The sequence below is a fragment of the Oncorhynchus keta genome, chromosome 9 (assembly GCF_023373465.1).
Source record: "Oncorhynchus keta strain PuntledgeMale-10-30-2019 chromosome 9, Oket_V2, whole genome shotgun sequence".
Classification (NCBI taxonomy): domain Eukaryota; kingdom Metazoa; phylum Chordata; class Actinopteri; order Salmoniformes; family Salmonidae; genus Oncorhynchus; species Oncorhynchus keta.
In genome coordinates this window covers 44,153,707-44,178,068 of record NC_068429.1, presented here as the reverse complement: position 1 = coordinate 44,178,068, position 24,362 = coordinate 44,153,707, and the positions used below count along the sequence as shown (strand labels likewise).

The following is a 24,362-nucleotide window of genomic DNA, read 5'->3' as shown; positions in this document are numbered from 1 at the left end:
AGCGGCTAGAGAAGCTATTTGAAGCTATTTCCTGGTGTGAACAGGAAGTTGCATGGCCTTGACAGGAAACGGGAAATGCTGCTGTTATGATTAGGAAATAGAGTGTAGTGTAGGGGAACATGGTGGTGTACCAGAGGCTATACAGTAATAGTTCAGTTTGCAAAGCTAGTGGTACAGTAGAAATAGCAGTTAATAACATTCATATTAGATGTTCTAATAAATAGAAGCTCAAACCCACTGCTGTCACTTCATTCCATTTCCATTCAGTCAACCCAGTCAATTCAGGGAGAATATTCATTTCATTTCAGTTTTAAGTCCTGAACTCGCTGAATTGAAATGGAATTGACCTCGACCCTGGTCATGTATATATATATATATATATATATATATATATATATATATATATATATATATATATGTGTACATGTACTGTACCCTGAGTCTGACCCCTTACGACCCTCACTCACTCATTGCACATTTGGTTCCCGACCCCAACCCGTGACCTCCATCCACAGTTCGCACAGCAATCTGATATGGCTGCTTAGTTGGCTGGTCCCCCCCATATCGAATACACCTACAGCACAGCACCCCCCCCTCCCCTATCGAATACACCTACAGCACAGCACACATGGAAATATAGAAACACAGAAACACTCTGGAGAATCGAAAGCAGCAACAAGGGACCCTATCCAACCCATGGAGATTGTCTACCTAATTTTCCTGGTTCATTTCTGTGGTGGTTTGGTTTTATGTTATTATTGGTTTTACTGGTGAGTGTGTCAGTGTGACTCAGCAGTCCACTCAGTCCTCTCCCATGGGGCCAGCACAGAGCACAAGCTATCTCTGTCACAATGCTTCCATGGCATGATTACCTTTACCTCCCTGCTCTATTTCGCCTGAGAGCTCACTGCACAACTATCCACGTACTGTTCCGAACAGTGAGGTCCAAGTTGGAATTCATGTTATTGTTTTCTTTCATCTAGATATTTTTACCCTAAAATATATTTTCTGTTTAAACCATAAAAGTTATCTTATATGGAGATATCTGGGTCAATCAGAGGTGGTTGTGTGTCTGTGCTGACCCGTGGCTGGGAGGACGTGGTCACCATCGCCATCGAGAGAAAAGCCCCCTGGGATACGGTACACTTAGGACAGCCGTCTCCATGGTTACCGCTATGAGGCGCAGCCATAGGCCAGAGGTCCCAGTGTCCTGTCCCATGGTTGGTTGAGCAGGGGAGACCTACCTCGGTGACAGCCAGGGGAAGCCCATAATGTGCCTGATCCCAAACCCTCTCCCTCCCTTTCCGATCCCATGGGCTCCCCCTCTCTCTTCGCGATGGCATTGTACTATACTCTCTCCAAAATCACAACGTTTGATTTGATTTGTCAGAGTTATGTACTAACCACGTTTGTCTTAAAAAAAAAAAAAAAACTTTAAAGTTTATACGTCTTATCACATATCTCTGCTGTCGTATCTGAAATAAATGAGCTTCAAAGTTTTATTTTTTTATTTTCAATAGTTTCCTTATCCTTTCAAATTTTGGTTGGATTGATTTTGTCGGAAAGTGGTAACCATTGCAACTTAAGTTGTTGATGTTTTTATTAACCTGATCCGCCGCAGCGCAATGAAAACCCCACGTACAGTACAGCCAGACAGAGCAGAGAGAACAACCTATGGAGAGAGTAAGATATGCTGCCTCCTACAGGGTCCCACGGTAATTATCTCTCTCTGCTCTTCTCCTCACTGTAGGTGGTCTTTTCATTGACAATCCTTTTTACCAGCCTCGGACCATCGCACCATTTATTATTCATTTGGGTCCTCAAGATCTCTTCTCTGACTTCTAGAACCATCAGGTTGTGTGGCTTCTAAACTGTCGTACCTACAGTCCCGCTAAGGAGCTTGACCTTTGACCCAGCAGGCTGTCTGTCCGTCTCCCACCGTACGGTACAGAGCCAGCGAGCGGTCAAACCGAACTCCTCTCACTCTGTTCTGTCTCCTCACAACCCAAATCAAAGGAAACAAACCTTTAAAAAAAGCAATACTTGATTTGACTTTTTTGACTCTCAGCTGCATCAAAACTGAAGGCTGAGTACCTTGGTCTTTTAGTCTCTTTCTTATATAGCAATACTACACCTGAACTTTTTGGCTTCAAGCTTTACTTGAGATGATGACGTGAATGTTCAATTGAGTCTTACCCAAACACAGCATTGCAATAGGTCATTTCAACTGTATATTCACTGTGTGTATGTATGTGTGGCTATACCATGGAATATATGCATATATATGTGTATGGTATGTGTTCCTAGAAATATATATATTACATGTGCTGAAACTATTTAGGGTGTACGCGTGTGTAAATATGATATACTTATTGTTGGTATAAATTATTTTAGATTTACAAAAGTGAAATGTAATTATAATCCCACAGTATAGCTTTCTTCTTCTTCCAGTTTTATATACACTAAGCAATTTACTCTACTCTAGTACTAGGACAATGCAATATGAAACGTGTTTCTTAATTAACAGACTAGCGTAGTGATGCTTCCTTTTCTTTTACCCCGATGTCTATCTCATCTGATCCTTTCTGGACACGCTCAAGTCTCTCTGGTCTAAGGCTCGCTAGCACAGCCCGGTCAGTCGAGAGTCGCTCGCTCACTCAACCTAGCAACCCTTACCGCCCTCTCTAACACACACACACACACACACACACACACACACACACACACACACACACACACACACACACACACACACACACACTTCCTATGTAACAGCACACATTACTTTCCTGTTGACTTCCGGTCAGAAAGCACACTTCTCTACTCAGTGGAACATTTCTCATTGCTCCACTGCTAACAGGCGTACGCTAGTGGAGGTTGCTGGGGGGGGGTCATAATAATGGCTGGAACGGCGCGGACGGAATCGCGTCAAACACATGGAAACCATGTGTTCGATGTATTTGATACCGTTCCACTGATTCCTCTCCAGTCCTTTCCCCGAGCCCGTCCTCCCCGCATTAAGGGGCCACCCCTGTACTATACTGCTCCATACTAACCTGGGGGTCTGTTGGACAACTAGAGTATCTGAACACTGAAACCTCCTCACAGGACTACATTACTCAGAGGACCAGCCACAGTCCTCTCTCTCTCTCTCTCTCTCTCTGGCCTACAGCATAACGTGGGACCAAAAGCACAGTTCACAGTTTGTTAGCTTGCAAAGGGGCTTAGTTCACAATCCGTTTGTACAACTGTTGTACAATGTGCAGGCAAACTCACGAAAAGGGGGTATTTTGGATCACAACCAATGTGTCAAATGTATTATGCATCGGTTTCACAAACCCGAGCGTGGACTGAGTGGAGCTACTCGGACAATCCAACACACAGGGCCCCACTGCTGCGTCTGTCAACACAGTCGCAGACCAACCAGCCTTGCCCCCACGGAACAGTCCAACCACACGTGAATAGCTACATCTAATTCAACGGATAGTCCGCCTTATACACTATACACTATATACTATATACTATATACTATAGCTCTACTGTAGAAAGACAGACGGGACCCAGTCATTTCATAACCCCCTGCTTTACCCTCTCTAGTATAGTCTTTTGTCTATACTATATAGTATAATATACTACCTATAGTAGGCAGTATGCTATATCTAACTGAGAAGGTGAAGCCATAGTAAGCTGTAGTTGATATATGAGTTTGTGTGCGGTTAAATTAGCGTATGGTGGTAAAGTAAAACTACAGTGCCTAGCAAAGATTTACCAACCCAGCATCAAGGCCATATTACCTGGTCTTGAATCACTACAACCGTCCTGTATCCAGATGGATGGATCACAAAGTACAGGATAAGGTAAATGAATGTTGTTGTTTTTTAAAGCTTATTTATATGAAAGCTGCTAAAAATGTTAACCCCCCCCCAAAAAAAATCAACATTTTGCTAGTGCATTCTGCAATATCACTTTTGTGTTTTTCAAATAGAGGCGCTAGGCTGATACAAACATACCCATAACCACATGATCTGAAAACTGGCACAATACACATCCAAAAGGGGAATGCATGGTTTTAAGGTGTGCTCGTATTTGAATGTCCCGAAACATTGAAGCAAAGCTTTAATAGCACTGGTTGGTGGGTCAAATCTTTTCACAAACACACGCGGTACTGTATGTATTTATGTATGTAGCTTCAGTTGGTGAGAGCTTCTGATGTTTTGTCCTCATCACCTTTTGGGATGTTCAACACAACAGCCTTAAAAAAAAACAAAAAAACAACTGCGGTCAGAAGGAAACTGCTGAAATATTGCAGGAAGTACATGAAATGCTTTGATTCTTCTTCCTTGATCTTCGTGGCAGTTTGATCTTCAGTGTTTTTGTCATTTTAAATGTTGTCCTTTTTATTTGAATTTTTTTTAAAATAATGTGGGAAAGCTATTGAGCCTCAGTGTAACTTTCAAGACGAATAACTTACAGGATTTCAATCCTGGTGGGGCCATACTTGTGAACTTTTTCTCAGTCTCAAAATGAACATCAGCCAATTAAAATGGTTGAGGTACACCGACTATACCAAACCTTAGGAACACCTTCCTAATATTCAGTTGCACGACTTCAGTTCGTCAGGGCATGGATTCTACAAGGTATCGAAATTGTTCCACAGGGATCCTGGCCTGTGCTTCCCACAGTTGTGCCAGGTTGGCTGGATGTCGTTTGGGTGGTGGACCATTCTTGATACACACGGGAAACTGTTGAGCGTGAAAAACCCAGCAGCGTTGCAGTTCTTGACACAAACCGGTGCGTCTGGCACCTACTGTCATACCCCGTTCAAAGGCACTTAAATCTTTTGTCTTGTCCATTCACCCTCTGAATGGCACACATACACAATCCACATACACAATCGAGGCTTAAAAATCCTTCTTTAACCGGTCTCCCCCCCTTCACCTACACTGATTGAAGGGGATTTAACAAGTGACATCATAGGATTCACCTGGTCATTCTATGTCATGGAAAGAGCAGGTGTTCTTAATGTTTTGTACACTCAGTGTTGTTGCAAGTGATGAAACACTACACATTAGCTGTTCCCATAACATAACCTGGCACATTTAGCCCTATTCTAACCTTGGCATGTGACACTGATTACTCCCGGTAACAAATTCTGCGTCATACTATCAAAGATCTTAGACTTAATATCCACCAACCAATGGCACTTCTTAAAATGTGTCAATTTGGCCACCAGAAGGATATTTTCAACCTCCAAATTCAAGGTTTACTTTTGTTCTGCTTGGTGTGTGTCTCGAGTGTAGAGAGCCAATTGCACGATGCACCTTCGACCACGCTATTAGCGTTAGACAAACAGTCCAAAGAGCTGTTGGACTAGTCAAATAGCTGTCGTCGTTGCTGTTTGGGGACACACATTGCTAAAGCGGTTGACTCTAATATTACAGTGCACATTAACTGTGGGTTCGAAGCCCCGTTGCGTCAAACCATTTTTGTTCAGGAAATCTTATGTTCACTGCTGGTCCTCGATGCGCGATTCAAATAACCAAATAGAAAAAGTGGATGATTTATAATAATGCATAACAAAATGTTGTACATGTAAGTCCAGCCTACACGCCTAAATAAATAACGATTATTAATGTAGCGGTGTCAGGAGCCTGTGTGTCAGTCTGCAAGACGGACTCCAACAAGAAGCTCCTCATTAAATGTATTCGCAATATAAATGGACAAGGTTTTGTCTGCACTGCTATTGTCAACACACAAACTGTAATTCTACATTTCAAGGCGGGGGAGGGGCGACGACGACTAATGTTGAGATTCAAGCCCTTGCAACATTTACACAGAGAGCTATTTGACCAGTCACTCAAACACACATCATCTAGTTGCTTTTGATGATCGCAACATGCCTGTTGTGGACTTCCGTTAAGGACGCGTTCGTGAACAAGTGTTGGATCACGTCCCAATCCATGTCAACGATTTTCATTGGCTGATACGGAATTTGAACCAGGTGTTATGATACTGATGCTTTTCTCGCCACAGACGGTTTGTTTACATTTCCACCATTGTGGCTAGATGGAGTAGACCTACGGTGGTCGAGTCGGGGACAACAGTTGTTGACAGCTGTAGCGTTCTAGTTAAGCCTAACCCCCCACCCCCCTTCTTAACCTTAACTTCATTCTCCTAACCTGCTGCGTTAGTTATCCTTAAAAACAAATCATCAGCGTCACCGCATGGGGTATAATGACGGGTAGCTGTGCAGGTTAGCAGAGGATAAAGTCTGCCAGGTTATCTGATAAGAACAGCTGAAGTCGAGCGTTTGATCAATTGGCTGGTGTGCAGTTTGAGACGGAGAAACCTGTTCTGATGTTCGCCAGTACGGCCCCGGTAAGTCTTAACTGACATCACGGGTAAGTTGTCGTTGAGAGTTATACACACGTTTATTGAGGTAGAGAACATTTTTAAAAAGTCAGAACATCAAATAAAAGATCAAACTGAACTAAACTATCTCCACATTTACAGTTTTCAGATTTGTGTTTACTGTGGTTTATAAATCTGTAGTTGTCAAACACATAATCCCCTTTCAGATCTGAAGTGTTCAGGTGTACCGGTATTTGAATGTCTTCGCCTGCAACTAGAAGGCTTCCTGTTGATAGTTGTGCTCCCTGAGTGTCCTTGTCTCTTGTAGCATCAGCTGTGTTCTTTGTCTAGTTGTGTCCATTTTTTTTTTTGTTGATTATAATGAAAAGCGGTTTACAGATGTAATTTGTTATGAACTAATCACTCCTATTGATTACATGATAGACAATCACTCCTATTGGTCTTTCTGGTATCCTATTGATTACACCATAGACAATCACTCCTGTTGATTAGTCTTCTGGAACAAGTCTCTCATTGAGGACGTGTATAACAACAACCCATGCAGAGTTAGACTCTAAACCAAAGCCTCACATGGAAATGAAAAAACCCTGCAGGGGGATAGTCCATCCAAGAACCAATGGGATATTCCATTTGTTGTTCCTGGATGAGAAGGGTTAGTCCCATGACTGCCTGAACACCATATGATACATGGAGATGCTCCCCTATCCCATCGCTCAGAGCAGCCAGCCAGCAGCAGAGCTGAGAGTCTTAATTAAAGTATCAATCTTTTTTTTTTGTTTTTGTACCTCAATCTTTGTTTTCCTACCTTTTTTGAGAATTAATGCGTTTGTCTTCTGAATTCAAATTCAGACTTTACAGATGGAAAGCCTGTGGCTGGGGTGAAAATCTTTAAAACTTCCCCGTCAATACAACATTCTGCTCTCTCCGAGGGCTGTGTGTTGTGTTGAGACATGCTAAGGCCAGATGGCCCACATAAATAATAGGCTACTGGACATCATCCTTCACTGAGCGTTGGTTGGCTTTTAATTTCCCCCTGGAATCGTCCCAGGCTAATGATCCATGCCTCTGCTCCCTAAGGTGGGCCAGAGTGCAGAACACCTCACTGCTTATCAGGAGCATACACTGGGTTCAAATAATTTAACATCATTTGAAATACTTAAACTGAGCTTAATTATTCTATTGCCCCCGGCAAGCTCAATCGCAAAAGTGCAAACCCAGCCCATCTGGCACTCCAGACAGGCTAAAGCAAACATTACAAATATCTAAAAGATTTCGAATAGTATTTGAACCCAGGTCTGGCTGGTAGTGTAGTGGAGAGAGCAGATTGCCTCACTTAGTGCTCCTCAATGGGCAGATTGCTGTATTTCCTATAATATATTACATCTCGGCGATGAGAAGACCAGGCAGAATATATAAATGGATCGAAATATATTGACAATAATGACGATGCCTTTGAGTTAGGACACTAAGGAAAATGGTTAAGTGGCTTGTTGTCGATGAACAACGATTGTGTTCTTTTGAATTATACATTGTTTGAATTGTGTGACGGATTGTATAATATAACCTCGTCCCTACCGACTTCCCCTGAACAGTCCCTGATAGGTCCTCCTCCTTGACATAGGAATATGGGACACAACAAGCACAAAACCACATTGACCATATTCCACCGCATCCTACTCAGGACCCACCGGAAACACACACACGCTGGAGTTATTTCCAGCCCACCTCAAAACACCCATCCTCATCATCGTTGTCACGCACACCCACAGTACAGTAATAAAACACAAGGTAAAAGGCGGGAGTTCCTACGGGGCTCTACCACCCCAGCTCAACGATTGTATTTAGTGCAAGCCACAAGCTGTTACTGAAGATATACCCCCCCCATAACCATGTACCTTGGTGCTTAACAATGGGCTGTAGCTGTGTATATAGTTATTTTGAGTTGTTTACTTTTATATGTGGAAGTCTTCTACAGTTCTTAATGTTTTACTGAGAGAGAGAAGGGGACCGGTGTGTGAGACTGGGGACTCGATTACATCCCTACCGCTGAAGTTCAGCGCTCTGGCGCGATTGACATTTAAAGGGAACGCTCCCATGTTCGTGGCGACTGCATGCACCGCTGCATATGCCGCCTCAAATTGGAAAGGACCATCGCATTTGAATTGCGCTACAGTGCTGAACTTGTATGATTTACGGATCGACTCGAGCCCTATGAACAATTTAGAAAACTGGGAATTCAATTTGCGAGCCTGCAGCAGCTCTGAAACAGGAGTGGGATCTGGTTACGCCCGGCGAGAGCGAGGTTCGCAGGATTTTTATTGCTGAACTGAACGTTTTCGTCGCCTGTCTGTGCTCTAGGTAGCTGCAGCGCGTAGTTCAGCGTTAAGTCGGTCACAGTATGGGAGATGGGCTTTCCACTTGTGACAGACTATCACTTGTTACAAGCTCGCTCTCGAGGATCTCAGCCCATCAGTGTTGTCCAATATCCTGACTGTCGATCGAAGCTTTTTGGTTCTGAATGTACAACGTTGTTGTTGAGTAGAATGTATAACCATAGCAGAGCTACAGTACTTGCATTTTTGTAGAGGCACATATAAACAAATATATATGATAAACATGTATACATCTATAAATCTTTTTTAAACTACTTGTGTGTGAGTCATTTGGGCATTTCCTGCCTGGTTTGTGTTTACATTTTAATTTCTAAAGTTCTTTAAGCTTTTGGCGTCTTCTGAGTGACAGACCCCTCCCCTCATCTTTCTGTAAATAGAATCTTCCACTTAAGTTGAATTATTTTGACTACGGAGTTATATTTGTGCCATTAAAATCAAGTAAAGGTTTAGCATTTTATTGGCACAAAAGTAACTCCATAGAAAGCAGCCTAACTTGTCGGGAGTTGTGTGCCTCTCGCACTTTGTTCGATCACGTGGCATCAAATAAATGATCCATTTGAGTTATGAAGTCACTATCAACAAGGTGGTCTAATGCAAAGTGACGATTGTGCACAAACCTCTGAGCGAGCGGCACTTCATTCGAAATGACGGCAGTAGATGTTTTCTAGCTGTGGTATTAAATTATTAGTCGCAAAATCACCATGGTGATATGTATTTTGTCACTGTATTTGCCATAATTTATGCTTGACAAAATAATCATTAAAAAAAGTACTGAATCTTCTTTAAAGTGTCAATCTCCTTTTCTATTACCATGAAGTAAACGCAGACTATTTGCTGTGTGGTGTATTTTAATATCCTCCTCTCTTTTCCCTCGGAAGCAGAGACGTATTATTTAACAGCTAATCTGATGGAAGTCATGATAGTGGGGACTGAAAAGTATATTATAAGAGTGTATAAAAGGCTGAGTAGAAAAGGGGTCGAGCTGGTCTTTTTAAATCAGAAGCAGAGATTGAATCTTGTCTCAGGGTTAGTTTGATACAAGTAATAATAGTGGGGACTGAAGAATGTGTACAAAACATTACGAACATCTGCTCTTTCCATGACAAACTGCCAGGTAGGTGAAACCTATGATCCTTTGTTGATGCCACTTGTTAAATCCACTTCAAATCAGTGTAGATGAAGGGGAGGAGACGGGTTAAAGGAACGATTTTAAAGGCTTGAGACAATTGGAACGGGGTATGGTGGTCGGTACCGTGCGCATTGGTTTGTGTGTGTCAACTGCAAAGCTGCTGGGTTTTTCCAAGCTCAACAGTTTCCTATGGTGTTTCAAGAATGGTCCACCACCCAAAGCACATCCAGCCAACTTGACACAGCTGTGGGAAGCATTGGAGTCAACATGGGCCAGCATCCCTGTGGAACACTTTCGACACCTTACAGAGTCCATGCGCCGACGAATTGAGGCTCTTCTGAGGGCAAAAGGGGCTGCAACTCAATATTAAGGTGCTCCTAATGTTTTGTACACTCAGTGTCTATAAGCTCAGGGGTAGTTTAGCAAAACATCTTCAATTAAAAGACAAACGCCGCACACTGCTTCTCATACTACCAGGGGATTTCATTATAACAACATTTCTCAAGAGTATGATAGTGGGGACCAATTTAGAGGTTGAATAATAAACTAGGGGGTAATTGAGCCAAACAGCTGCTGATTGAGTCAACTGTATTGGATGACATCTCTAATATCTCCCATATTCAACATTAACGGAGACTGTAAACGATTACATGAACTGGGTTCAAATACTACTTGAAATCTTTCAAATACGTTTCGTGTTTGCTTTAGAGTGCCAGATATGCAGGCGTTTGTACTCTTCTGACTATTTTATTAGTTCCATTGAACCAGGCACGATTAATCAAGCAGGTTTGCTGTCCATGTTGAAATTAGCTGCTGCACTGGGGAGGCAGGAGACCATCAAAATACCTATAACGCCCTCTCCAGTATGGATGTACTGTGGGAGACCAGAGCCAAGTTGTTTAATAGAGACACCGTCTCTCCATCTGGGAAAGTAATCAGGATTAGTGGGAGGGTCTCGGTAGCAGCGCGCACACACACACACAGCAGCAGCAGCTCCAACGACTGGGCCCAGGATGCTCCTATTTTAGATTCTGGAGACGACCGACTGGGCAATGACACCTCTCCCTGTGTCAGTGGAGTGGAGAAGGGGTTGGGGGTGGAGGGGTCTGCAATGAAGGGTGGGAATGAAGGGAGAGTGGGGGGTTTCACTCTGAGGACAAACCTGTGCGAACCCGTCTGGGCGACCTGGTCCCTCTTGACTCACAAAATCACAGAGCGATGCTGCCTCAGTGCCTGCCTGCAACTTAACCCCATAAACATTCCACCCATACTCTGCACTCTGCTGCCGGGCGGTAGGCTAATATCATTTTGTAAGGTAAGTAGGGACTGGGGGGGAAGGGGGGTCTGTTTGATTGCATAATGCTGACGCTCGTTACTCCCTGCGGGTAACAGGTTTCCCACGCCTCACCGCAAGCAGACACCTCAGCCCGGGTGATAACTTTATGGGGGCCCAAAAGTTATAAACACTTAAATGATATATCAACATTTTTTAAAAGCTGTCACAATCCATACACGCTGGAGATTTAAAATCAGGGACAACTGGAGGGCTGTAATGTTGCATGTTTAAAAATAGCGCCTTCATTGCTGAAGACAAAATAACACAAAGAAAACAATCAAATGTCTTCTGGGACTAGAAAAAGAAACTGGAATTAGGGGATTTCTACTGCCAGCACTGCCTAGCAGTTAAGGCAGCTTGTTAGGGCGTCAGGGTTATGAGTTGACTGACAACGGAGACTGTTTTTAGAACAACAGAACCCAATTATGCAGAACGTAAAAATAGCGGGAGCTTTTCATATTACAATCGTCTGAGATTCCCTCCCCCCAAAACAAAGATTTTCTCAAGAGATTATTTTATATTAAGGTTGAGAATGTTTTGTTTAATTTGACAGAGAAATATAAAATCTGTTTGACACAGTGTGCTTTGTAATATTATTCGGCTATTCAGTACATGAGACGACGAGAGCCTCTGAAAAGGCATTTGTGGGTAAACAGGCAGGCAGAGGGACACATATCCTTTTCACCCTCCTCCCAAACCCCACTGTCACCACACCTGTGCAGTTAGATCACAGAGAGAGAAAGAAACCCCATCACTGTACAATATCCTTACAGAGGGGGTACTCCTACCTGGTTACCATGGTACCTGTCTATCGCTCTAGTCCAGAGGTGCCAAACATATGGCCCACTAGGGGGTCCAATCCGGCCTGCTGTGATTTGAGAAGAACAAAAAAAACTCAATATACTTTAAAAAGACTAAAACCAAATCGAAACTGTGTGGAAATGATAATGGACATACATTCCTAAAGTTTGACTGTGTCCAGCTGCTAATGATCACCGAAATGAAAGCTGGACAGCCAGGGAGCACTGGAAAATTCCAAGAGCTATGGATGGACAATTTTTTTGCAACATTTTGACAGCGAGGAAATTTGACAAATTTCCAGTGCAGCTCTCCGGACCTCGTTGAAGACTGAATGCTAAATGGGGCTAAATGAGTTTGACAACCCTGCTATAGTCCCTTCATGGTCTTTTCTCCCAAGCGGAATACAAAGGGGTAGGATGGAAGGAAGAAGAGCCACTGGGCCCCTGAGCAATGGCCCTTATTAATCACCAGAGAGAGAGAGAGGGAGGGAGAGAGAGAGACGGAGGGAGGGAGAGAGAGAGGGACGGAGAGAGAGAGACGGAGGGAGGGAGAGAGAGAGGGACGGAGGGAGAGAGGGACGGAGGGAGGGAGAGAGGGGGAGGGGAGGACGGAGGGAGGGAGAGAGGGACGGAGGGAGGGAGAGAGGGACGGAGGGAGGGAGAGAGGGACGGAGGGAGGAGAGAGGAGAGAGAGAGAGGAGAGAGAGAGAGGGACGGAGGGAGGAGAGAGAGGGACGGAGGGAGAGAGAGAGAGGGACGGAGGGGAGAGAGAGAGGGACGGAGGGGAGAGAGGGAGAGAGAGGGACGGAGGGAGGAGAGAGAGAGACGGAGGGAGGGAGAGAGACGGAGGGAGGGAGAGACGGAGGGAGGGAGAGAGAGAGAGGGAGAGACGGAGGGAGGGGAGAGAGACGGAGGGAGGGAGAGAGAGAGGAGAGGGGGGAGGGAGAGAGAGACGGAGGGAGGGAGAGAGAGGGAGGGAGGGAGGGAGAGAGAGAGACGGAGGGAGAGACGGAGAGGGGGGAGGGAGAGAGAGAGAGACGGAGGGAGAGAGAGAGGGACGGAGGGAGGGAGAGAGAGAGGGACGGAGGGAGGGAGAGAGAGAGAGGGAGGGAGGGAGAGAGAGAGAGAGGGACGGAGGGAGAGAGAGAGAGAGAGAGAGGGAGAGAGAGAGAGAGAGAGAGGGACGGAGGGAGAGAGAAAGAAAGGGACGGAGGGAGAGAGAAAGAGAGGGACGGAGGGAGAGAGAAAGAGAGAGACGGAGGGAGAGAGAAAGAGAGAGACGGAGGGAGGGAGAAAGAGAGGGACGGAGGGAGGGAGAAAGAGAGAGACGGAGGGAGGGAGAAAGAGAGGGACGGAGGGAGGGAGAAAGAGAGGGACGGAGGGAGAGAGAAAGAGAGGGACGGAGGGAGGAGAGAGAGGGACGGAGGGAGAGAGAAAGAGAGGGACGGAGGGAGAGAGAAAGAGAGGGACGGAGGGAGAGAGAAAGAGAGGGACGGAGGGAGCGAGAAAGAGAGGGACGGAGGGAGCGAGAAAAGAGGGACGGAGGGAGAGAGAAAGAGAGGGACGGAGGGAGAGAGAAAGAGAGGGACGGAGGGAGAGAGAGAGACGGAGGGAGAGAGAAAGAGAGGGACGGAGGGAGAGAGAGACGGAGGTAGCGAGAAAGAGAGGGACGGAGGGAGAGAGAGAGAGGGAGGGAGCGAGAAAGAGGGACGGAGGGAGAGAGAAAGAGAGGGACGGAGGGAGAGAGAGACGGAGGTAGCGAGAAAGAGAGGGATGGAGGGAGAGAGACGGAGGTAGCGAGAAAGAGAGGGACGGAGGAGAGAAAGAGAGGGAAGAGAGGGACGGAGGGAGCGAGAAAGAGAGGGACGGAGGGAGCGAGAAAGAGAGGGACGGAGGGAGCGAGAAAGAGAGGGAGCGAGAAAGAGAGGGACGGAGGGAGCGAGAAAAAGGGAGAGGGACAGAGGGGGAGAGAGAAAGAGAGGGACGGAGGGAGAGAGAAAGAGAGGGACGGAGGGAGAGAGAAAGAGAGGGACGGAGGGAGAGAGAAAGAGAGGGACGGAGGGAGAGAGAGAGAGAGGGACGGAGGGAGAGAGAGAGACGGAGGGAGCGAGAAAGAGAGGGACGGAGGGAGAGAGAAAGAGAGGGACGGAGGGAGAGAGAAAGAGAGGGACGGAAGGAGAGAGAGAGACGGAGGGAGCGAGAAAGAGAGGGACGGAGGGAGAGAGAGAGACGGAGGGAGCGAGAAAGAGAGGGACGGAGGGAGCGAGAAAGAGAGGGACGGAGGGAGCGAGAAAGAGAGGGACGGAGGGAGCGAGAAAGAGAGGGACGGAGGGAGCGAGAAAGAGAGGGACGGAGGGAGCGAGAAAGAGAGGGACGGAGGGAGCGAGAGAAAGAGAGGGACGGAGGGAGAGAGAAAGAGAGGGACGGAGGGAGAGAGAAAGAGAGGGACGGAGGGAGAGAGAAAGAGAGGGACGGAGGGAGAGAGAAAGAGAGGGACGGAGGGAAAGAGAGGGACGGAGGGAGAGAGAAAGGAGGGACGGGAGGGAGAGAGAGACGGAGGGAGCGAGAGACGGAGGGAGCGAGAAAGAGAGGGACGGAGGGAGAGAGAAAGAGAGGGACGGAGGGAGAGAGAAAGAGAGGGACGGAGGGAGAGAGAAAGAGAGGGACGGGGGGAGAGAGAGAGACGGAGGGAGCGAGAAAGAGAGGGACGGAGGGAGAGAGAGAGAGAGACGGAGGGAGCGAGAAAGAGAGGGACGGAGGGAGAGAGAGAGACGGAGGGAGCGAGAAAGAGGGACGGAGGGAGAGAGAAAGAGAGGGACGGAGGGAGAGAGAGACGGAGGTAGCGAGAAAGAGAGGGATGGAGGGAGAGAGACGGAGGGAGAGAGAAAGAGAGGGACGGAGGGAGAGAGAAAGAGAGGGACGGAGGGAGAGAGAGACGGAGGGAGCGAGAGACGGAGGGAGCGAGAAAGAGAGGGACGGAGGGAGAGAGAAAGAGAGGGACGGAGGGAGAGAGAAAGAGAGGGACGGAGGGAGAGAGAAAGAGAGGGACGGAGGGGAGAGAGAGAGACGGAGGGAGCGAGAAAGAGAGGGACGGAGGGAGAGAGAGAGAGAGACGGAGGGAGCGAGAAAAGAGGGACGGAGGGAGAGAGAGAGACGGAGGGAGCGAGAAAGAGGGACGGAGGGAGAGAGAAAGAGAGGGACGGAGGGAGAGAGAGACGGAGGTAGCGAGAAAGAGAGGGATGGAGGGAGAGAGACGGAGGGAGCGAGAAAGAGAGGGACGGAGGGAGCGAAAAGAGAGGGAGGGACGAGAGGAGCGGAGGGAAAGAGAGGGACGGAGGGAGCGAAAGAGAGGGACGGAGGGAGAGAGAAAGAGAGGGACGGAGGGAGAGGGAGAGAGAAAGAGAGGGACGGAGGGGAGAAAGAGAAAGAGAGAGGACGGAGGGGAGAGAGAAAGAGAGGGACGGAGGGAGAGAGAAAGAGAGGGACGGAGGGAGAGAGAAAGAGAGGGACGGAGGGAGAGAGAGAGAGAGGGACGGAGGGAGAGAGAGAGACGGAGGGAGACGGAGGGAGAAGAGAGAGGGACGGAGGGAGAGAGAAAGAGAGGGACGGAGGGAGAGAGAAAGAGAGGGAGAGAAAGAGAGGGACGGAAGGAGAGAGAGAGACGGAGGGAGAGAGAGAAAGAGAGGGACGGAGGGAGAGAGAGAGACAGAGGGAGCGAGAAAGAGAGGGGGACGGAGGAGCGAGAGAGAAAGAGAGGGACGGAGGGAGCGAGAAAGAGAGGGACGGAGGGAGCGAGAAAGAGAGGGACGGAGGGAGCGAGAAAGAGAGGGACGAAGGGAGCGAGAAAGAGAGGGACGAAGGGAGCGAGAAAGAGGGGGAGGGACGGAGGGAGAGAGAAAGAGAGGGACGGAGGGAGAGAGAAAGAGAGGGACGGAGGGAGAGAGAAAGAGAGGGACGGAGGGAGAGAGAAAGAGAGGGACGGAGGAGAGAGAGAAAGAGAGGGACGGAGGGAGAGAGAGACGGAGGGAGCGAGAGACGGAGGGAGCGAGAAAGAGAGGGACGGAGGGAGAGAGAAAGAGAGGGACGGGAGAGAGGGACGGAGGGAGAGAGAAAGAGAGGGACGGAGGGAGAGAGAAAGAGAGGGACGGAGGGAGAGAGAGAGAGAGACGGAGGGAGCGAGAAAGAGAGGGACGGAGGGAGAGAGAGAGAGAGACGGAGGGAGCGAGAAAGAGAGGGACGGAGGGAGAGAGAGAGACGGAGGGAGCGAGAGAGAGGGATATTTTAAATATTTTTATTTAACCTTTATTTAACTATATAAAGAAGAGCGAGGGAGAAGGATCCTTATGAAAAGAGCGCAAGAGAGAGACCTGGATGTATTAAAAGGGTTTCAAGGTATTTTCAGTAGAGCAGGATAGTAGGGGTTGCAATCCCAAATGGCACCCTATTCCCTTTATAGGGCACTACTTTTGACCAGGTCAAAAACAGTGAACTGTATAGGGAATAGGGTGCCATTTGGGACCCTGCCCCAGGAGTTGTCACAGGCAGACAGACAAGTGAGACATCAGATCTCTCTGCTTCGTTATGTCCAGAGGTAACATGGCAACGGGAATCTGATACTCATTCTATTGATCATGGAGCAGAATAGAGACCCTATAATGACTTGAATTATATTCAGCCAACATGCAGGGAGAAGAAGAGGAGAAATAGTCAGGGCTATAAAAAGTGTATGATCCATCCATACATTCGGACGAGCATAAAAACAAAACAAACAACAAGTAGGCCTGTGTTCATAGCTTTATATTGAAATGCAGAGTAACGCAACCTACACTAGTACAATGTTCCACACGTTCAGTAATGTTGGATGAAAGAAGGTACATTTTGGCATGTTATGGATGAGACAGAGGTTTTGCCTGACATTTAAAGCAAAGGAAGCTTTGAGCAAAAAAACATACATTATGATCATCATTAATCTGTAACACAGTTCTTAATTATTTTAGGCAACATTATTAATTAGTACAGTGTACAGCGGAGAGTAGAAATACAAAAGAATAGACAAAAACTCATCATCAGAATGCTTTTTATGTACAACCCAGTGCCTTACGGAACAGCCTCTGTTCTCAGCACATTGCACAGGCTTTACTTCTTCCACTGACATCAACACAGACTTAAGCAAGCTTAGCCGGATCCCATACGTTATAAATATGAATATTAAGGTGCAAAGACCGCTCCTCCCACCACAAACCCACACACGGACTGTCAGTAGAGAGAGGACCTTCCCTAATATGGACACAGAGCTCTAACCAGGGAGCGTTCAGAAATATATAATATGTCGAGCAAACATGTAAAACAAGGAATCATGTCAGCTCTGTTCATGACATCCCGCAACGTGCCCCAGACTCCTTTAGGGAGAATGCCAGCTTGACCTCCAACGACCTCTGAACTTTGATGAGCCCCAATAGTTATGTCTCTGTCTGACCCTCTGTCTCTGTCTCCCACATAAGAGTGCACACATAAGCACACAGCCTGTGACTGATGACCAGATGACATGCGTGTGGCATATCACCATTTCTCTCCTTTTCAGAAGTGTAGGTGGTAGGTGGCTGGCTGTGATGTGTATATGTCTATGTCTACATTGGGAGGGTGGAGTCAGAGTGTACATAGGTAGGTGCCTGTAACGTCTGTGTGTGTTTACGTCTATGTTGGGAGAGTGGGGTCACTGACTAGGTCTGGGGGGGGGGAAGAGTGTGTGGGGTGGGATCTGAGCCAAGGGAGGGCCACAAATCTCTATATCTGCAGCTCCAGCCTCGGAGCCCCCATGCTTTGAGCCCAGCCTGTCCCGGCCCAGAAAGCGCATTGTGAGGACTGCGTCAGGACCACCAGGACATCGTCCACTAGTGGCCTCCGTCTGCTACTGCACAACCGGCCGGACAGACCCCAGGCTGTTGCTAATATATCTACTGTTATGCTGTACATTATGTTCACCTTAACCCTTCGCATCAAGGCTTCGTCAATAAGATCCTCTTCCTCCTCATATAGCGCCAACCTCCGCACACTATAAAGCACCCACTTTTCATACACTAAACTCGCACTCCGAGCTTCACAGGTTCACCGCCACACACTCAGAACCATCGTCAGTCACACAAACATGCACACACACACACACACACACACACACACATTCGGCTAAATATTCACACACACTAACACACGCATACATACACTCTGGTGTGCTCAGTCTTCACAGACACACGTCTATACATGAGCGTGTTCATAATCATACACATATAGAAAAGAAAGGTATCGTAGAACGGAAACGAGAAAAAGCAAGAGGCTGTCGGTTAGCACTCGTAGTACTTAGATTACAGTTGGAGTTGTTTGTGCAAGCAAATAGATTGTATTTCCCAGGTCTGGAAGGGCAGTTCAGGTAGCTCTCTAGAAAGCTCCTTCCTTACCTGTTAAATATCAGTAGTATAAAGACTAACGTTGAAACCTCTCTTTCTTTTTTAATTAAGTACGTTGTTTCGTTTGGGGCAGTGGTACCTTTGAGCTTAGTCCTTTTTTTAAAACCCCCGTCGTGTCACGGTGAGGTTTGGTTTGCTCCAGTCCAGTGAGTGGGTGGTACCTCTGACTAGGAGAAGGAGGGGGAGGGCGGGAGGGGGAGGTTTGGGAGCAAGGTGGGGAGAAGGAGACAGTCTATGGTCGAGAAGGAGTGTCTCAAGTTAGGTGGTCTCCTTGCCCTGTGCTCCCGTCGCGGTCTTGATGGAGGTTAAGGTTCTGTTGAACCAGGTCTTCTTAGCAGCCTGGACCTCGTTGAGAGCCAGACCCAGGGTGTGCTCCAAGTCCTGCGGGGGGAGAAAACGTACCGGGAAGAGGTTAGGCAATGGGCTGGAGCTGCAGGGCCAGCCTGGTGTAAGGAAAAAGGAGATTAAAACTAGAATGAATGAAAACGTGTATTGCCTCAAACTCCCTTCAGTAATGAAATCATGAACTGTTAGGATTGAAATGAACTGATCGAGGATCTCAGCTGAGTTTATTCTATGCTGGTAGCTACAGTGCGGATGACAACAATTTAAGCAGAAGTATTTTGAAGTGAGCCTAGTACCTGTATCTTGCACTCTGCCTCCACCAGCTGTAGTTTGGTCTGGGCCAGTTCCAGCTCCATCTCTCGGAGCTGGTTCTTCAGAGCCTCCTTCTCCTCGTCCGTCTCCTCCTCACTGCCCTCCTTCAGCTTCCTCGCTGCCTTCAGACGACCCTCCTTGCTGAACAGGATGGAGCACTTTTCACAGCCTTCGACTTTCAGCTGTAGGGGAGAGACCGCATAGAGCGGGGTCACGGGTTAAAACATGGCTACACCACAGAGGCAAGTGACTTCTCCCAGCCTTCTACCTTCACCTGTACAGGGGAGAGACCAGGACACCAGTTATACCAGGCAGGCACAGCTTACACCAGTACACCTCTAAGCCTATCCCTTCAGACAAACCTCTCTGTTCAACAATATACTGCACTTCTCCCAGCCTTCTACCTTCACCTGTACAGGGGAGAGACCAGGACACCAGTTATACCAGGCAGGCACAGCTTACACCAGTACACCTCTAAGCCTATCCCTTCAGACAAACCTCTCTGTTCAACAATATACTGCACTTCTCCCAGCCTTCTACCTTCACCTGTACAGGGGAGAGACCAGGACACCAGTTATACCAGGCAGGCACATCTTACACCAGTACACCTCTAAGCCTATCCCTTCAGACAAACCTCTCTGTTCAACAAGATACTGCACTTCTCCCAGCCTTTTACCTTCAACTGGAGTGAAAGAGACCCAGACACAGGTTAAACCAGGTCACGTTGTACCACAACGATACACCACGCAAATCGGAGCATCTAAGAGCAGGCACAGTTTACAAAACGACATCACTGGGGCTTCCTCACTTTCCAGCTAGCTCACACAGGTATCTCCCTCCCATTCCCCCTGTCATTTTCCCCCAGTGTGTGGTGTGTTGTCCGAGTAAGTACAGGCAGCTGCAATAGTAGTGAGCAATGTGGCCGTGAGGACGGTAGCAGGGTGAGGTGGCAGGCTGAGGGTCTCTCCTTTACGGGAGATATAGTCCTCCGCAGTTTCAAGAGCCCTCTCATCCTCCACCTCACCCCACCCCCATCACCTTGCCGAGTCCGGAAATGAGAAGCTGTATACCAACTACATGATCATCCAATATCCCAATCCAGAGTCCTAAGGTACAGGGAGACAGAGAAGTGGGCTATTCTGTCTGTGATATCAAAAGGGAATAGAAATTGATTCTTTGTCCTAATCTCCTAATTCTCATATAAGACGGCAGAGGTTTGAATATTAGGCTATAATCATGCATAGCTGATAGTATACATTTTTACATTCCATGATACATTAAGATCACTTTATTGGTCAATTGAACACAGGGTCCGAAATTCGACTTTTAACCCAGTCCCTCTGAAATACACGCTTATACAGTACCAGTCTAAAGTTGGGACACACCTACTCATTCAAGGGTTTGTCTTTACTTTTACTATTTTCTACATTGTAGAATAATAGTGAAGACATTAAGACTGTGAAATAACACATGTGGAATCATGTATCAACATTTTTAAAAGTGTTAAACAAATCAAAATATATTTGAAAGTTGAGATTCTTCAAAGTAGCCTTTTATTTTTAATGTAACCTTTATTTAACTATGCAAGTCAGTTAGGAATAAATTATTATTCACAATGACAGCCTACACCGGCCAAACCTGGACGACGCTGGGCAAATTGTGCGTGGCCCTATGGGACCCCCAATCAAAGCCGGTTGTGATACAGCCTGGATTCAAAACCAGGGTGTCTATAGTGACGCCTCTCGCACTGAGAAGCAGTTTCTTAGGCTCCTGCGCCACTCGGGAGCCTTGATGACAGCTTTGCACAGCTTTGCACACTCTTGGCATTCTCTCAACCAGGTTCCACCTGGAATGCATTTCAATTAACAGGTGTGCCTTGTTAAAAGTTGATTTGTTCATTTCTAGCCAGATGGTCTGCACATGCTCTGAGGACGCAGCTAGGGATGCCGTCTGGGTCGGCAGCCTTGCGAGGGTTAACACGTTTAAATGTCTTCCTGACGTCGGCCACGGAGAACGAGAGCCCACAGTCCTTGGGAGCGGGCCACGTCGGTGACAACGTTATGCTCAAAGCGGATGAAGGTGTTTCTCTTGTCCGGAAGCAAGACTTCCGTGGCTGGTTTTCTTTTTGTAGTCCGTGATTGTCTGTAGACCCTGCCACATACGTCTCGTGTCTGAGCCGCTGACTTGCGACTCCACTTTGTCTCTCCACCCAACATTTTGCCTGTTTGATTGCCTTACGTAGGGAATAACTAAACTGTTTGTATTCAACCATATTCCCAGTCACCTTGCTATGGTTAAATGTGGTGGTTCGCACTTTAATTTTTGCACGAATGATGCTGTCTATCAACGGTTTCTGGTTTGGGTAGGTTTTAATAGTCACAGTGGGAACAACATCCCCTATATACTTCCTGGTGAACTGAGTCACTGTGTCCGTGTATACATCATTGTTATTCTCCGAGGCTACCCGGAACATATCCCCGCCCGGGTGATCAAAACAATCTTGAAGCATTGATTCCGATTGGTCAGACAGGTGTTGAATAGGCCTTAGCACAGGTAATTCCTGTTTGAATTTCTGCCTATAGGAAGGGAGGAGCAAAATTGAGTTGTGATCTGATTTGCTGATGGGAGGGAGGGGGAGGGCCTTGTAGGCATTCCGGAAGGGGGAGTAGCAGTGATCGAGTGTTTTTTGCAGCGCGAGTAATACAGTCAATGTGTTGATCGAACTTCGGTAACGTTTTCCTGAGATTAGCTTTGTTTATATCCCCAGCTACAATAAATGCTTCCTCAGGATGTGTGGTTTCCAGTTTGCACAAAGTCCAGTGTAGCTCCTTGAGGGGGAATACACAGTCGTGGCCATAAGTTTTGAGAATGACACAAATATTATTTTTCACAAAGTCTGCTGCCTCAGTTTCTATGATGGCAATTTGCATATACTCCAGAATGTTATGAAGAGTGATCAAATGAATTGCAATTAATTGCAAAGTCCCTCTTTGCCATGCAAATGAACTGAATCCCCAACAAACATTTCCACTGCATTTCATCCCTGCCACAAAAGGACCAGCTGACATCATGTCAGTGATTATCTCGTTAACACAGGTGTGAGTGTTGACGAGGACACGGCTGGAGAAAGTTGATTCAGCTGCGGGATCTGGACACCACCAGTACAGAGCTTGCTCAGGAATGTCAGCAGGCAGGTGTGAGTGCATCTGCACGCATAGTGAGGCGAATACTTTTGGAGGATGGCCTGGTGTCAAGAAGGGCAGCAAAAAGCCACTTCTCTCCAGGAAAAACATCAGGGACAGGCTGATATTCTGCAAAAGGTACAGGGATTGGACTGCTGAGGACAGGGGTAAAGTCATTTTCTCTTATATATCCCCTTTCCGATTGTTTGGGGCATCTGGAAAAAGCTTGTCCGGAGAAGACAAGGTGAGCACTACCATCAGTCCTGTGTCATGCCAACAGTAAAGCATCCTGAGACCATTCATGTGTGGGGTTGCTTCTCAGCCAAGGGAGTGGGCTCACTCACAATTTTCCCTAAGAGCACAGCCATAAATAAAGAATGGTACGCATCAACTTCATGTAATTGTCAATAAAAGCCTTTGACACTTTTGAAATTCTTGTAATTATACTTCAGTATTCCATAGTAACATCTGACAAAAAAATCTGAAGACATTGAAGCAGCAAACTTTGTGGAAATTAATTCATATCTGTGTCATTCTCAAAACCTTTGGCCACGACTGTACACGACTGTGACTACAACCAAAGAGAATTCTCTTGGGAGGTAATATGGTCGGCATTTGATTGTGAGGTATTCTAGGTCGGGTGAACAAAAGGACTTGAGTGTATTTACATTATTACAACCACACCATGAGTATTTAATCATGAAACATACACCACCGCCGTTTTTCTTCCCGGAGAGTTCTTTATTCCTGTCTGCACGATGTACTGAGAACCCAGCTGGCTATGTGGACGGAGACAGTATGTCCGGAGAGATCCATGATTCCGTGAAAAAGAGTATGTTACAGTCCCTGATGTCTCCCGAAGGAGATCCTCGTCCTGAGCACTTCTGCTTTATTGTCCAGATACTGAATATTAGCAAGTAATATACTCGGAAGTGGTGGATGGTGTGCACGCCTCCTGAGTCGGACTAGAAGTCCACTCCGAATACCTCTTCTCAGCCGGCGGCGTTTTGGAGCAGCCTCTGGGATAAGTTGCCCCAGGGGGTCCGAACAAAGGATCCAATTTGGGAAAGTCGTATTCCTGGTCGTAATGCTGGTGAGTTACCATCACTCTGATATACAAAAGTTATTTCTGGCCGTATGTAATAACACAAAAAAAGCCTTCCAGGTGAAGCTGGTTGACAAAGTACCAAGAGTGTGCAAAGCTGTCATCAAGGCAAAGGGTGGCTACTTTGAAGAATCTAAAATCTATCTTAATTTGTTTAACACTTTTGGTTACTACATGATTCCATGTGTTATTTCATAGTTTTGGTGTCTTCACTATTATTCTATAACGTAGAAAAGAGTAAAAAATAAAGAAAAACCCTTGAATGAGTAGGTGTGTCTAAACTTTTGACTGGTACTGTATATACATATACAGGTTTCGGAGAGGTGCGGGGGCTGTCATACTTGGTCTCTTTTGTAAAATACATTTTATCTCAATGAGACTAACCTGTATACATACAGACAAAAATAAACTTAGCAGCTAATGTTAACTTGCTAAGCGTAAGGACAATAAATAAAAAATGAATACGACACTCACTCGCACAGCCACACAAAGAAAGCATGCACATTTGAAAACAGCGGTATGTCACGTGATTGAGCAGTCTGTCATGTGATGGTGTGATGTCCTGTGACATGGTCTCACCTGGATCTTCTCCAGCTCTCCCTTGTTGGCTGCCTGCTGTTTCTCCAGACGCTCACTGAGCTGGGAGCAGATCTAAAGGGGTCAACATAGAGGTCAAAGGTCAAGAGGTTAGAACACAGGGCGAATCTCAAACACCTTTCCATGAATCCTCCCTCATCTGAATGTGAGTGTCATCCCGGGCAGGCCGTGGGCTCTATCCTCTTACAGTTAAGTGTATTAACTCAACTACACAACTCCTGTCATTAGAGGATTACCTAACCATCCAGCCGGCCCTACTCTGCACCGGGGGAGTATTCGTTAGGCACCACACGGAAGACAACTGACTGAAACAGGGAGGGACTGCCTGAA

At 46.7% G+C, this 24,362-nt stretch overlaps 3 protein-coding genes across 14 annotated transcripts in view; 1 reads left to right on the top strand and 2 right to left on the bottom strand.

Annotated features, from left to right (window-relative positions):
• Positions 1 to 9,546, top strand: part of strbp (spermatid perinuclear RNA binding protein) — a 124,599-nt gene extending 115,053 nt beyond the window's left edge. For all 3 annotated transcript variants that reach the window (XM_052525977.1, XM_052525976.1, XM_052525978.1), the window contains one exon: positions 1,751 to 9,546. In XM_052525977.1, coding sequence (XP_052381937.1) covers positions 1,751 to 1,845 — 95 coding nt within the window. In that variant the 3' untranslated portion in view covers positions 1,846 to 9,546. The remainder of the gene's footprint in view (positions 1 to 1,750) is intronic.
• The window catches only part of sh2d3ca (SH2 domain containing 3Ca), a 304,863-nt gene that overhangs the window by 269,003 nt on the left and 11,498 nt on the right, over positions 1 to 24,362 (bottom strand). The window lies entirely within an intron of this gene.
• LOC118387911 (rab GTPase-activating protein 1) overlaps positions 16,812 to 24,362 on the bottom strand; it is a 137,555-nt gene continuing 130,004 nt past the window's right edge. For all 10 annotated transcript variants that reach the window (XM_052525957.1, XM_052525959.1, XM_052525958.1 and 7 more), the window contains 3 exons: positions 24,015 to 24,086; positions 19,133 to 19,330; positions 16,812 to 18,872 (listed from right to left, as the gene is read on the bottom strand). In XM_052525957.1, the coding sequence (XP_052381917.1) occupies positions 18,750 to 18,872; positions 19,133 to 19,330; positions 24,015 to 24,086 (393 nt within the window). In that variant the 3' untranslated portion in view covers positions 16,812 to 18,749. The remainder of the gene's footprint in view (positions 18,873 to 19,132; positions 19,331 to 24,014; positions 24,087 to 24,362) is intronic.